General features: G+C 45.6%; 1 protein-coding gene across 1 annotated transcript; it reads left to right on the forward strand.

Moving 5' to 3' along the window:
* Positions 1-7689: 7689 nt before the first annotated feature.
* On the forward strand, positions 7690-10683 carry CMA1 (chymase 1). Its single transcript, XM_056134169.1, has 5 exons — positions 7690-7792; positions 8733-8883; positions 9624-9759; positions 9925-10179; positions 10540-10683. Exons 1-5 carry the CDS (start codon positions 7735-7737, stop codon positions 10681-10683), a joined length of 744 nt encoding a protein of 247 aa, XP_055990144.1. The 5' UTR covers positions 7690-7734.
* The last annotated feature ends 4122 nt before the right edge of the window (positions 10684-14805 follow it).

Genomic DNA, 14805 nt, shown 5'->3' on the forward strand with positions numbered 1-14805 from the left:
CTGCTGGGTTTCGAGATTTGTTTCTGAGTCTCTGGGATCATGGCTGTTAAGTAGTTTGATCAGGAGCCAGAGAGGCCGTTCGTGGGCAGTGACTCGGGGTCTCATTGGGGTGGGGAGGAAAGGGCTGGCTCCACCCCCATCCCGTGAGGCCCCGCGTGTCTTGTCACTGTGGGCCCAAACCTGATTGTCCTGGCCTCTGAAGGATGGCTGCCACCGGGCTGCCAGGGAAACGGCCAAGGCACAAAACCTATTCCCACTTGGGGTGGCCCAGCGCCTGTAACTTACTGCAGGGACTAGACGCATTTCTGCCAAAAGCCCTTGGGTTTTGAAATTTGTTTCTGAGTGTCTGGAATTATGGCCATTAAACAGCTTGATCAGGAGCCGGGGGGGGGGGGGGGGGGAAAGGGTGCTGTCCCTCTGCCTGCTCCCCCTTGGTGGCTCAGTGGCCACCATCTGCCAGAGGCCATTGGACAGTCAGGTTTGGGCCCACAGTGACAGACACGTGGGGCCTCACGGGATCGGGGTGGAGCCGGCCCTTTCCTCCCCACCCCAATGAGACCCCGAGTCGCCACCCACGAACGGCCTCTCTGGCTCCTGATCAAGCTGCTTAATGGCCATGCTCCCAGACACTCAGAAACAAATCAGGCTGCTAATGCACTCGTCTCACAGGTACAGATTGACCTGCTGGTGGCACCATAACCCCAATTTTGCCAATTTAAAGTACAAGTAGCTACCACTATACACTTACTAGAGGGGCTAAAATTAAAATACTGAAAATAAAGAATGTTCTGAAGAGATGGCTCAAAGAGCATAAGCACATGTTTTGCATACAGTATATTTAATTCCTTGGTCCCCTGAGCAATGTCAAGAATAGCCCCTAAGCATCACCAAACGTGGCTCAAAAACAAATACATATAAACCAATGACCTGAAAGGGTACGAACAAACTATGATTCTCATATATTTCTGGAGGTACTAAATGGTACAATTAGTTTTAGAAAACAGTGTAACCGTTTCTTATTAAATCAAATATGCAGCTATTATATTACCCATAATCCTCTTCAAAGTTAGCCTTACAAAAATGAAAACTTAAGTTCATGTAAAAACCTATACATAACATTTATAATAGTTCTTTCATAATTACCAAATATTGAAAATAACCTAAAGGTCTTCCAACAGGTGAGTTTTTAAAGTCAGCCTGAAGGATTATTGGATGTATTCAATTACATCCTTATATGTGTGAGACATGGGTTCAATTCTTGGCACAATAAAAAAAAAAAAAATTAGGGGTATGGTGCCGCCAGCAGGCCAATCTGTACCTGTGAGGCAAGTGCATCAGCAGCCTGATGGCGCCTTCAGACTTCCAGATACCCCAAAATTGCTGCTGTGCCTTTGGCCAGACCCCAAAAACTTGGGGCAAAGTTTACCACGAAAGTAAACAGCCAAAAGTTAGATATGTGGGACACACACCCACGAACCACCTCCGGCTCAGCTATATAATTGGAGTCATGACCTCTCTGGTTCCTGATCAAACTGCTTACTGGCCATGATCCCAGAGACTCAGAAACGAATCTCAGAACCCAAAGGCTTTTGGCAGAAATGTGTCCGGTCCCTGCAGTAGGTTACTGGCGCTAGGCCACCCCAGGTGGGAATAAGTTTCATGCCTTGGCCTGTTCCCTCTGGTGACCCGGTGACCGCCATCCTCCAGAGGCCACTGGACAGTCAGGTTTGGGCCTGCAGTGACAAGACACGCAGGGCCTCACAGGATGGGGGTGGAGCCGGCCCTTTCCTCCCCACCCCAATGAGACCCCGAGTCTCATTGATCCACAAATGACCTCTCTGGCTCCTGATCAAGCTGCTTAACGGCCATGATCCCAGAGACTCAGAAACAAATCTCGAAATCCAGTCATCTTTGGCAGAAATGCATCCGGTCTCTGCAGTAGGTTATCAGCGCTGGGCCAACCCAGGTGGAAATAGGTTTCGTGCCTTGGCCTGTTTCCCCTGGCAGCCTGGTGGCCACCATCCTCCAGAGGCCACTGGACAGTCTGGGTCCACAGTGATGAGACACGCGGGGCCTCACGGGATGGGAGTAGAGCTGGCCCTTTCCTCCCCACCCCAATGAGACTCTACATCACTGCTCACAAACGGCTTCTATGGCTCCTGATCAAGCTGCTTAACGGCCATGATCCCAAAGACTCAGAAACAAATCTCGAAACCCAGCGGTTTTTGGCAGAAATACATCTGGACCCCACAGGAGGTTACCATTGCCGGGCAACCCCAGGGGGGAAAGGGTGTTGTCCCTCTGCCTGCTCCCTCTTGGCAGATGAGTGGCTGCCATCCTCCAGAGGCCATTGGACAGTCAGATTTGGGCCCGCAGTGACGAGACATATTGGGCCTCACGGGATAGGGTTGGATCTGGTCCTTTCTTCCCCACCCCAACGAGACCCCCAAACAGCCTCTGGCTCCTGATCAAGCTGCTTAACGGCCATGATCCAAGAGACTCAGAAACAAATCTCGGAAGCCAGCAGCTTTTGGCAGAAATGCGTCCGGACCCCACAGTACATTACCATTGCCAGGCCACCCCGTGGGGGAAAAGGTGTTGTCCCTCCGCCTGCTCCCCCTAGGCCACTGGAAAGTCAGGATTGAACCCTCAGTGACGAGACATGCAGGGCCTCATGGGACGGGGTGGAGCCGGCCTTTTCCTCCCCACCCCAACGAGACCCCGAGTCACCGCCCATGAACAGCCTTACTGACTCCTGTTCAAGCTGCTTAGCAGCCATGATCCCAGAGACTCCGGAACAAATCTTGGATCCCAGCAGGTTTGGACAGAAATTCCTCCAGATTTAAGTGTTAACGTTTCAGAATTTCAAAATTGCATGGCCACTACTGCAGCCACGTGACATCTTATGTTATTCATAACCAGCAGAAGAAAACAAATTGTCTACTATTGCCTTTTCAGCAGATCTGGGTGTTGGGGTAAAATCTCAAATAATAATGGTGGTCTGTTGTCAAAATATTGAATGTGATCAAAGTAGAGAGAGTAATGTGGAAATCATCTGCCCCACAGGTAGAGGGAGGGTGAGGAATGGGGGTACACTGGGGTTGTTGGGGGAGGAGAAGGTGAAGGTATGGGTGTTTCATTGTATGACCGAGACTTAGACCCAAAAGCTTTGTAACTGCTCTCATGGTGATTCAATAAATAAAATTATAAAAAATGAAAAAAAAGCAAGGTGGAGTTCATGCCCAATTCAATCAGCTAATCAGTGGCTGAATAAATAGCAGTACTCCTACATAAAAATAAGTCATTCTCAATAAGTCACACATTGTGTAATGGTGAACTCACCATTAACAAGGAGAGAATTATAATTCTCAAAAAGAGAATTATATAAACAAGTCTATCAATTTAGCTATAAGGAATAGTTTTCATGAGTTTTCAATTCTTTCTAATCAAATCCCATTTGTGCTATCTCTTTACCTTATTAATTTTTCAAATAAATGTTTCAAATACAAAAAGAGAATTATAATAATAACAGCATATCTTATCCTTATTGTGTAGGTTATTTATTTGAACACTCAAGGCATGTAGCAAATTAGAGTGGAAATAATTTGAAGTTCACAATAAGATTGGTCTACACTTGAATCTCAGCTCTCCAATTTGCTGAAGTTGTGCCTCAATGAGCCCATTTCATCATAATAAACATGTAGTGACTATTATATGAACATTTTATTTCTTAATCATTATGATCTTTGGTATATAAATTTAATACTTGTAAGGATTCATGTATCTGCCACTATTTGGGATACCCAAATAGTCTCATTGCATCCCCCAATTCCCTTGTACTATGCTTTCATATATTTTCACTTTCTAATCCCTGGGGTGGGGGAATTCAGGTTTGATGATGGAGGAAGGGAAAAGAGATCAGAAAAAGGGATGAGCTGAGGAGAAGTAGGGGTGGACAGAGGAGAGGAACAATAGAAAGGAAAGAGAGGAATCTAACAAATTTACATAGTTGAGATACGAGGGTTTTTATACACCTCTCTCTGACTTCTTGAAATGCACTTCCATCTCCATCCCTCCCCAGATACTAACCCATTTGTGCTCTCTGAACAAAGGGGTCTTTAGCCCCTAAAGGAAATGGAACCCCCTGGGAGCTATCCGTGGTTCTGATATTCTCCTCCGCTCCTCTCTCATCAGTAGTTGAACAGAATCCCCGTGGAATTCCCAAATGATACCCGGAGATTTCGTCTTCCTCTGAGAGTGTTTATATTGTGAATTTTCCATCTTATTTGTTTTATGACTTTCCCTTTCACAATATAACAAATGTATACATCTGAAAGCGTTTGCCATTCAAAATACAGAGGAACCTCCTTGCAACCTAGAATGTAAGGTATGAATAAAGGTTAAACTGAAAAACCCTGGTAAGACCTTAACAATTCATAATATAAGGTGATTATCAAGTCATCCTTGCACTATATAATAGACAAGTCACTCCCATTTCAGGAGCTATATGACAGTTTAATCTACATTAAGCAGAAGTGAAGACTGAGAAGCAGAACATAGTCTGCAAGCTGTGAACTCACCATTAACAACAATCACAACAACAACAAAGATTAAACAAGCATCATGTGGACTCCAGGAATGAAAACCACAGCAGTTGCTTCCCCAATCTCTCCTGCAGCCCATTTAAAGAAGTCAAGTTCATAAAAGTTCCATGTTAATTCTGGGGCACAAAAGATTATGTATCAAGGCATGGTTCTTCCGAAATGATGTTGAGAGTGATGGTGGCACTTGCAAGTGTCAAGTGCCTTCTATAACATCAAGTGTATAGAAGAACCTTCCTAGATAAAATAGAATTGTTTCAATTCATAAGAAACACCCTAGAACTTTTCCTCCTAAAATATGGTCTATTATTGCTCAAAGGCACAGTACTGAAAAATAAAACATCAGGAATAATCCTCAAAGAGCTAGAATTAGGTAGGGCGTCTTGCAAAAAACAGGAACAGAAACTAGGACTCATGACACATCTTCCCCCCAGTTCAAAATTTGAAGCCAGTTCCCAGGATTTATCCATTCATGGTTCTTGCAAAAACTACTGAAATATTGTGCAGTGTGCAGTCACTCAAAAAGGAACCAAAATATTAAGTAGTAAGGCAAGCAGTCCGTTGATATCCATAAAATCCATAAACTTTTGGACCATAAACTAATAAGACTTAGACTTGATGGATGGATCCATAGTATAGTGGGGAGGGCATTTGCCTTGAATGTGGCCAACCCAGGTTCAATCCCCAGCACCTATATGGTCCCCTAAGCACCACCAGGAGTAATTCCTGAGTTCAGAACCATGAACAACCCCTGATCATTGCCGAGTTTGGGCCCAAAACTAATATATATATATATATATATATATATATATATATATATATATTTGGAATAATCATCCATTATAGAATTATGTAGTTTATTATAAAGGAAAGCACAAAATGAATTCCAATCTGCATTGGGAAAATGTAGTCATATGAGAACAAAGCTAATAGTTTTAAGGACAAGCCATATTGCATCTTACATTCAGCATTATACTTAATTCTCAAAGACCCTGTTCCAGTGTCCAGGAAATAGCTCAAAGGCACAAGCCTACATGCCATAATATATTCTAGGCTCTGAATCCAATCCCTAGATGTCCCCCTTGAAAATTCTAGGTGCCCTGGTGACCGTTAAGTCCCTCTAGGATGGCCCTGGTGACTTCCCAGATCCACTGGGCCCAAGCAGCACCAAGCACTGTGTCACTAGTAACAAGAGTTTTCCTAGGGTGTCCCCAAGCCCCTTAATCCCTGCTAAGGAGACCTCCAAAAATTAAAGCCAAAGCAATTTAAAACCCAATCCAAGACTTTCTTCCTACTTTACAGGTGCAGTGACCAAGGCTGAGGACTTAAAGAACTTTCCTTAGTGTCAGAAGTAGAATTAAACTTCATCTAACTTCAAAACCAACCCTCTACCTTAAATGTCAAAGTGAATAGTAACTCCCACAGATAATATATGATAATACATGATCCCTCTGCCTTAAAATGGCTAAAGAGTCACTGCCATCCTTAAAATACCATGTTATTTTTTTTCCATTTTCCACAATTACTACGTCATATCTGATGGGGTTCGGAAAGAGGGCAACAAATCATAGTGAAAAATATATAAATATATGCCTCTTGGAGAGCCCAACAAGCTACCAATTGCGCCCACACGGGCAGAGCCTGGCAAGCTCCCCGTGGTGTATTCAATATGCCAAATACAGTAATAACAACAGATCTCATTCTCCCTGACCCCAAAAGAGCCTCCAATCGTTGGGGAAAGACGAGTAAGGAAAGGCTGCTAAAATCTCAGGGCTGGGAGGAATAGAGACGTTACTGGCACCTGTTCGAGTAATTCAACAATAGATGGGATGACAGTGATTACAGTGATTTCTTTTTGATGGCAAAGCAGTCAGGGCCTTTGATTTGAAACAGGAACATCCATTTGTGAATAAGCCCTGATAGTCAAACCATAAGACCAAAATAGTAACTCCTATTTCAAAGTTCTATGGGGCAAGAGGGCACAAACACAGAGTTGTTCAGTGCTTACTCCTTGCTCTGTGCTCAGGGATCACTCCCAGTAAGACTCAGTGGACTATATGAGGTGCTGGGGATCAAATCGGCATAGGCCGCTGGCAAGGCAAGCAACCTACCTGCAGTACTATCACTCCAATCTTACTACCTCACAGTTTTATGAGAATAGTAATGTATCTGAAAGTTGTGGCCCAAAAAATGATATAAGAGAGGATTTCCAAAAATACTAATTTGAATCCCTCTTGTTCTTGGTATAAAATGGGTGTAAAATTGTGTCATAGAATACGTTCCTGTCCCCATCTTCTCTCCTTGGATCACTTCCAAACAGAGATCCAGATCAACTCTTAGCAAAAAGCAGGTGATCAACTTTAAGTGTTCACATGCAATGGGGGAAATGGAATGAAGCTTATTGGTAAGCATTGCACATGAGGATAAATATGCATCCCTGAAACTTTTGTTTCATTTGTTTATATTGGGCTCATGTACACTGTATCATTTGCAAAATGCATTTCCTGCTGCGACCATAACCATAAAAATGCAGTTGGGAGCCAGAGCAATAGTATAGGGGTCAAGGCACTGGCTTTTTATATTGCCAACTCTGATTCAATCCTCAGCAGTACATAAGGACCCCCTAGCACCACCAAGGTTACTCCTGAAAACAAAACCCATGAGTAGCCCCTGAGCTCCGTTGGGTGTGACCCAAATGCAGGGAGAGAGAGAGAGAGAGAGAGAGAGAGAGAGAGAGAGAGAGAGAGAGAGAGAGAGAGAGAGAAATTCATTTGCTCTGAGTACTCAGGCTTAGGACCCTCCCTCACCCACAGACCTTACAGATGACTCTTTGGAGAAATCCCTGATTAGGAAAGGCATGATCCTTCTACCTTCTGACCAGGTAATCCCCAGGGCTGGCTGAGCTCACCCTGGAAGTAACATCTTGGGTATTCAGACTCCAATTTACCTCTAGTAAAACAGAGGCCAACTCTGGGAGAGTATGATTCAAAAGAAAACCAGCTAAGAAGAGATAATGGTCTGACCACACAGTTCCTGTGGTCACCAGCCCTGCCCTGCCCTCACTGGCCGGCAGCTATAAAACCCCCAATGGAAAAGAGAAGTAGAACCTGCCAGGGGAAGCCTCGCTGGGAAGATGCAGCCTCACCCTCTCTCCCTGCTCTTCTTTCTCCTATGCACCCGAGTTGAAGCTGGTGAGTCTCTGGGCATCCCCTCTAGAGAAAGAAGGCTCTTCTCCAAAACAATGCATAGTCAGAATATAGTTGATGCTCAAACCAGGTTCTGGGGTGCCTTTTTTGGAGCCAGGGTAAAGTGTTCACTCAGATGTGCCCACCTTTTCTCTGCAACCTTGGTAGTTCCTGGGAACATGGAATCCCATGACCCAGGCAGAGTGCCAAGCAGGCAGAAGAGGAATTCGTATCTTCTCAGACATAATAGACATGATGTAGGATGATGTCTGTAGAGCCCTGTAAGCTCCCACATCCTGAGCCTCGGGTATTCTCTAGTCATTGGACCCTCTATGACCCTGCTCATGGGCTGTGAGAAGGGAGAGTCCTGCTCGGGAGGAGAGTGGAGGCAGACCCAGGGATGGGGCAATGAGTCCCAGGGGATGCAATGTTTATAAAGCATCTGAGGCCGATTGGTTATTGTGCCTGGAAAGAGAAATGAAAAATTATGGGGAGCAAATATCAGGGACAACTGAGGGACAGAGCCCAGTAAGGAGGAATCTTAAAAGAAGCCTCTCCCTTGGGCTGAAGCAATAGTACAGCAAACAGGGTGCTTGCCTTGCATGCAACCTATCAGCTTCCATCCATGGCACCACATACGGCCTTCTGAGACCCACCAGGAGTGCTCCTTTAGGGAAGATCCAGGAGTAAGCCCTAAATATCTCTGGGCCAGCCCCAAAACAAATGGAAGAAGATGTCGGGGCCAGAGAGATGGCACAGCAGGTAGTGCACTTGCCTTGCAAGTGAGTGACCCAGGTTCAATCCTTGGCACCACATATATTCCCCCAAGCCCAGCTTGGAGTGATCCCTGAGCACAGGGCTAGGAATAAGTCCAGAGCACTGCCATGTGTGCCCTCACACAGCTTTCCCCAGCACAATGCTTCAGGCCCTGGACCCTCTCTTCCAGGGGAGATCATCGGGGGCACAGAGAGCAGGCCACACTCCCGCCCCTACATGGCCTTCCTGGATATTCTCACCAAAGAGGGCTTCAGGGCATTTTGTGGTGGCTTCCTGATAAGACGGAGCTTCGTACTGACGGCTGCACACTGCTCTGGGAGGTATGACAGAGGGTTTGTCCCTCTCCACATGGAGATAAACAGCCAGGCGAGCAACCAGGGACACCCTCTTTATGGAGTCTGAAGGAGGACCTGAACCCCTTGCAGGGGGTGGGGGAGGAGATGTAAATCTTGGGGTAAGATGGCTGGTCTTGCATTGAGTAGGTGCCCCCCCATCCTGTCACTGGCAGCCCTGCTCCCCTCGAAGAAAAAGTATCCCATCCCAGTGTCCCTCTTAAAGGAACCTCTGTTTCTGACGCCCACCATAAGACGAGGGACTCATTTTTCAGGGTTCTACCCAGTTGTCTGGGCCCTTTGCAAGGACACTGGCCTAAGTTTAATTCTCAGGAACTTGAGCCTTCCTTCCAAAAGGGTCAAAAGACAGGGTCCACCAGTGACCTCAACACTTACCCCTTGCTTCTGCTCTCTCTTACTGGAAATGGGCTCCGGGGATCAGGATCTAAGGAGGCCTATCCTTGGGTCCTCCCTGACTTATGCTCAATCCCCAAAAATTGCCTAATTAGGCCTGCCCCTGGGTCCTCCCTGATTTATGCTCAATCCCCAAAAATTGCTACATGCACTCTTTTCTGAGAAAGTCCTTCCCTGAGCAAAACCTGAGCCCCTATCACCACCAAGTGCCTCAAATAACCTGAGAAGGAGAAGGAAAGCATACAGTGACTCTGAGAAAAGGGGCATGTCTAAGGAAAAATTGGCTCTTTCACCTTCTTTATCCCTCACAACAGCTCCATTACCGTCATCCTGGGAGCCCATAATTTACAAAAGGAAGAAGACACACAGCAGAAAATTGAGGTTGAAAAGCAATTCGTCCACCCCAAATATAGCAACATTACTACTCCCAATGACATCATGCTACTAAAGGTGACAACTCTCCCTCCACTTTCCCCACTTCCGGTTCCCTTGGGCTGCTTCTGCAAGTTCATTTTGCCCTGAAACTTTCCCAGCCCACTACCCAGTGTCTTCCCGATGTCCTCCCACTTCTCCCCATTCGTTTCTAATGTAAACAGCCTCTCATTCCCTTCACAGCTGAAGGAAAAAGCCAACCTGACTCTGGCTGTGGGGACACTTCCCCTTCCATCCCAGCCCAACTTCGTCCCTCCAGGGAAGACATGCCGTGTGGCTGGCTGGGGAAGAACAGCAATAAACTCGCCTGGCTCCAACACTCTGCAAGAGGTGAAGCAGAGGCTCATGGAGCCCCAGGCCTGTAAACACTACCATCATTTCAACCACAAATCCCAGCTGTGCGTGGGCAACCCCCACAAAACCAAGTCGGCATATAAGGTGATCTTCAGTTTGGGCTCCTCTACACACATCACTTGGGGTACCCCACATCTCCTCTTGGGAGGAGACGGAATAGGAAGAAGGGACATAGGTGACAGGTATGAGCCCATAGGACTGAGGACACTAGCCTGGTCCCTCTGTGGCTCCTTCTCCCATGGCCTCATGGTGCCATCCCTGACCACTACACAGGGCACAGGGGGTGACAGTAAGCAAAGGGAATAAGGAGCATTAGACAATGGACACAGAGCTCTTATAGCCGATGGACAACTCTGAAAGTCTTCCGTGACACTCCTCTTTCTCTCTCTCTCTCTCTCTCTCTCTCTCTCTCTCTCTCTCTCTCTCTCTCCCCCCCATATACAGGGAGATTCGGGGGGGCCTCTTCTGTGTGCTGGTGTGGCCCAAGGCATTGTGTCCTATGGACAGTTTAACGCCAAGCCTCCTGCAGTCTTCACCCGGATCTCCCATTTCCGGCCCTGGATTGATAAAATCCTGAAGGAGAATTGAGCGTGGTGCCTGGGCCTGCCAGAGAGGAAATCCGGAACCAGACCTGGGAAGGCTCTCTGTGTTGGCAGTATTCAAGTTGTATCCAGTTCCTGACGAACTTATAGCCCATCCCAATGCCTCAGAGAGTCGGATCACAGACTCTCCATAAACCTCAATAAAGACCAAACTTCCATATTTGAGTGGTTGTCTCCTCTCTAATCCCTCCCAGCCCAGGCACAACCTATCAGCCTTGAAATAATGAAGAAAATTGATTGGAATAAGGAGAGAAAAATATTCAGAAATTAGTTTTTGTGGTTGATGATTTTATTTGGGGGTTTTAGGCAACATCTGGGTAGTTGGATATTGAACTCAGATCTTCCACATGTGCAGCATATACTCCAACTCTTTGAGCCTCTGTCCTGGCTCTAGAGAGTTCTACAATGAGCCCCTTCACTGCACAGACCAGGAGTCCTACCAGCCCCACTAGATAGCCATCAATACACATCTGATATCTACTTGTCCTTCTTGGCACAGGAGTTATTATCCACCACCCTATTTCTGGGTAGCCATGAATTCAAGCTGGAGTGAGGACTTGCAGGAAAAGAAAAGTCTTACCCGGGCCTGTTTTGTCCCTGTATTTCTCACAGAAAAGAATTTCAGGAGTAGAAAAGCAGTGAATTAAAAACAGATTTTGGGGAGGCTTTTTGAGGAATGGAAGGGGAGGAGAGAAAGAAAGAATTGAAGTGCTCAAGAGAGAACATGAGCTTCTCCAAAGATGGAGCTAGCCCAAATACATATCTCAAGAGGGAAGATTCGGGCGGCAAATGTGCTCTGGAGCCACATGTGCTTAGCCAAGTGTTCACAAGCAGCACATAGGCTCGGGCAGCATATGCACACATTTCCTTTGTTCAAGTTGGCTTTTATATGTTTTTTTCCCAAGCTGCTTCACATAGGGATTTCTAGCTAGGTAAAAGTCTATTGCTAACAGGATAGAGTTGAGAGTTATTGATGGTCTTCTTTGACATTCCTTTTCTTGGCCTTTGTTCCTGCTGGAGTTTCTCTCAGAGTGGGGGATCCAGCATTTTCTGGGTCTGTAGATGCCAGGTAAGAATTTTATCAAGCCTTAGTTCCTGAGCTCACAAGGTGGGATTTTGCAGCCTTAGGGCTATTGGTTTTATTACTTCCTAGAGATTCCACTGCCATGGGGGCCTTTCATATCTACATCAACTGCACTTCCACGTTCACCAAATCCAGAAGGTATTTGGGAAGGCAGAGCCTCCAGGGTGTTCCTGGGACCAGTGCACAGTCTTGGTGGTAGATACCACTTTTTAATTAGTGCCCTGTATGGGAGAATTTGGAGCTATAGCAAAGATAATGGTGACCAGGGATTTATAACCATGGGAATAGTGAGAGCTAGGAAATATAAATGTGATTGAGCTAGAGCAGTTTAGTTGAAATGTTACTTAAAATATGGAGTTGACTTCCTCTCTTCCTTCCTTCATTCTGTTATATACTTTGTGCCCTCCACAGTTAAGCATGATATAAAGAATCAGTCGTTTGGGGAAATTAAGTTTCCCTATATGTTGTGCATTATTTTTAAGTGATTTTATAATAAATTATTACCAGTAAAAATGTTTTTTAATGGGAAAAAAATGTTTACTCTAAAACAAGATTATATAGCAGGCATAGCTCCAGCTGCTCAGGAAAATCTGTTTCTTTGAAGTATTATACTCTGATTGCTCCATTATACTAAATTCAGTTCTCCTAGCAGTACTCATACTCTGACGGTTCCATGGTACTCCTCTCTCACTACCCTCCACATTTTAATCCACCTCAGCAGTTACCCCTTTCCTAAGAAATGATAAAAAAAATTCTTTATGGAATAAAGAAAATTTTTCACATTTGAAAGCAAGATTTTTAAGGAGAGAATATTTAGGTATTCCTGGGGCTGGAGCAATAGCACAGTGGGTAGGGTGTTTGCCTTGCCAATGCCGGGTTCAATTCCCAGCATCCCATATGGTCCCCTAAGCACCTCCAGGAGTAATTCCTGAGTGCATGAGCCAGGAATAACCCCTGTGCAATGCCGGGTGTGACCCAAAAAGCAAAAAAAAAAAAGAATATTTAAGTATTCCAAGTAGATCTTGGAAGACTGAGTACAGAAATTAGAGTAGAAAAGAATAAAAGTAGAAAAGAAAAAAATCAGAGTAGAAAGAGAAGTCTGATATTTTATCAGAGCAGCTTGAGCTGTGGGAGGAAGGAGATCTGAAGAGAACAAAAGGAAATTATAAATGCTTCAAAGGTTTTCTGAGAAAGTACCAGTTAGGGAGGTAGGAAGATTCCCAACCTGTGCTAGTAGCACAAGTGTGCCAGGCATGGTCCAGAGACTCTCACAGAGGCTCTCATCACAACATAAAACTTGTGTTGCTTTTAAAATATGTTCACAGGGACTGGAGTGGGTAGGGAGTTTGCCTTGCACGAGGCCGACCCAGGTTCAATTCCCAGCAGCCCATATGGTCCCCTGAGCACCGTCAGGAGTAATTCCTGAGTGCAGAGCCAGAAGTAACCTCTAAACATCACTGGGGTGACCCAAAAAGCCAAAACAATTGTCCACAATCTTTTGACATTCCTCTCTTCAAAAGTTGAAGAAAGAAATAGATGAATCTGAAAATGATTTAACAAACACAATCAACGGGGTTTCAAATAACCAAGAAGAAGTGTCTAGCTTTTTTACATGAGCCAGGAGCAGGCGGGGGGGGGGGGGGGGGGGCATGGGGAGGAGCCTCAAAGTTCAGGGACACTGGATAAATTTTGTTTTTAATAAAAACAAAAGCAAACAAGGGGTAACTGTATTCACCCAGAGATGCTGGGAGGAAAAATATAGCATGGCAAGAGATGGTAGTTCTAGGGCCCAAATTTGAGAAATACCAACATTTCAGGACCTTAAGTGAAAAGGAAACACCGACAAAGAAAAAAAAAAACAGAAAAAAGACCCCCAAGAGGGAGGGAGTCAGCAAGGATCCAATGATACAGAGGTAAGAAGAATGAAAACTGGACATTATATTAGTGATGGTCAGACTTCTTCCATCAAGATCATGAACGATCGGTTTGAGGCTCTTCATGTTCCCAGAGCGAACAGATGCCATTGGGCTACACTAGCACGCGACAGGGACAAATGGAGACGTTACTGGCACCCGCACGAGCAAATCGACGACTAACGGGAAGTTAAGTGATAAGTGATATTAATGACACAAGGAAATCAGTGCTCTGGGTAACTAATACAAGGAGATTAAGACAAAAGACCAGGAGAAGCAAATGCCAGCACTCTCTTGGGTCATTCAGTTGTGGAAGAGAAGAGGAAATCCTCAGCAAAAGAAGACTAAAACAAGACTAAAATGGGGTGATTTAAGACAGGAGGAATTTTAGAATGTTTTCATGCTAGTTAGCATGAAACCAGAACAAGCAGCATTTGGGATATTGTTTGAGTAGCTTGGGTTTGGAATGTTGTTTGAATAGCCTGGGTTTTGAATGTTTGAGTAGCTTGGGTTTGAGATGTCATTTCTTGTGTCTGGGAGTCAGACATTCTAAGGCTGGGGGGGGGGGGGCGGGGGGGAGTCAGACATTCTAAGGCTGGGGGGCGGGGGGGGGGGGCGATGTCCATGCTGTGCCAAAACTTGCTCCAACCCTTTTTTTATAACTTGGGTTTTTTTTTAATTGAATATCCATGAGATAGACCATTACAAAGCTGTTCATAACTGGGTTTCAGTCATCCAGCTCCCATCCCTCCACTAGTGTGCATTTCCTACCACCAATGTCCCGTTTCCCCCCGTCCCTCCCCCAACAGCTCCCCCCACCCCTAGACCCCCTCTGTGGGATACACTTTCCTTCTTGCTCATGCTCTCCTTTTCTTTTTGTGCATCATTGTTTGCAATACAGGTACTTAGAGGTCATGGTGCTTGTTCAGGGCATTCAGTATTTTATCAGGAAGATAAAGCTGGAGTAGTTTTTTAACTGGGTGGCAGCTTTGGGGTGTGGATGTGACTGCTGAGGCTTCTCGTAGTCCAGGGAAGTGGGGGGAGGTAGCCCATCTCGACCCCCGAGATAGCCTGCGTACCAGAATTTTCAGCAGCGATAGCACAGTGGGTA

Source organism: Sorex fumeus, unplaced genomic scaffold (genome assembly GCF_029834395.1).
Source record: "Sorex fumeus unplaced genomic scaffold, SorFum_2.1 ptg000098l, whole genome shotgun sequence".
In the NCBI taxonomy this organism is placed as follows: domain Eukaryota; kingdom Metazoa; phylum Chordata; class Mammalia; order Eulipotyphla; family Soricidae; genus Sorex; species Sorex fumeus.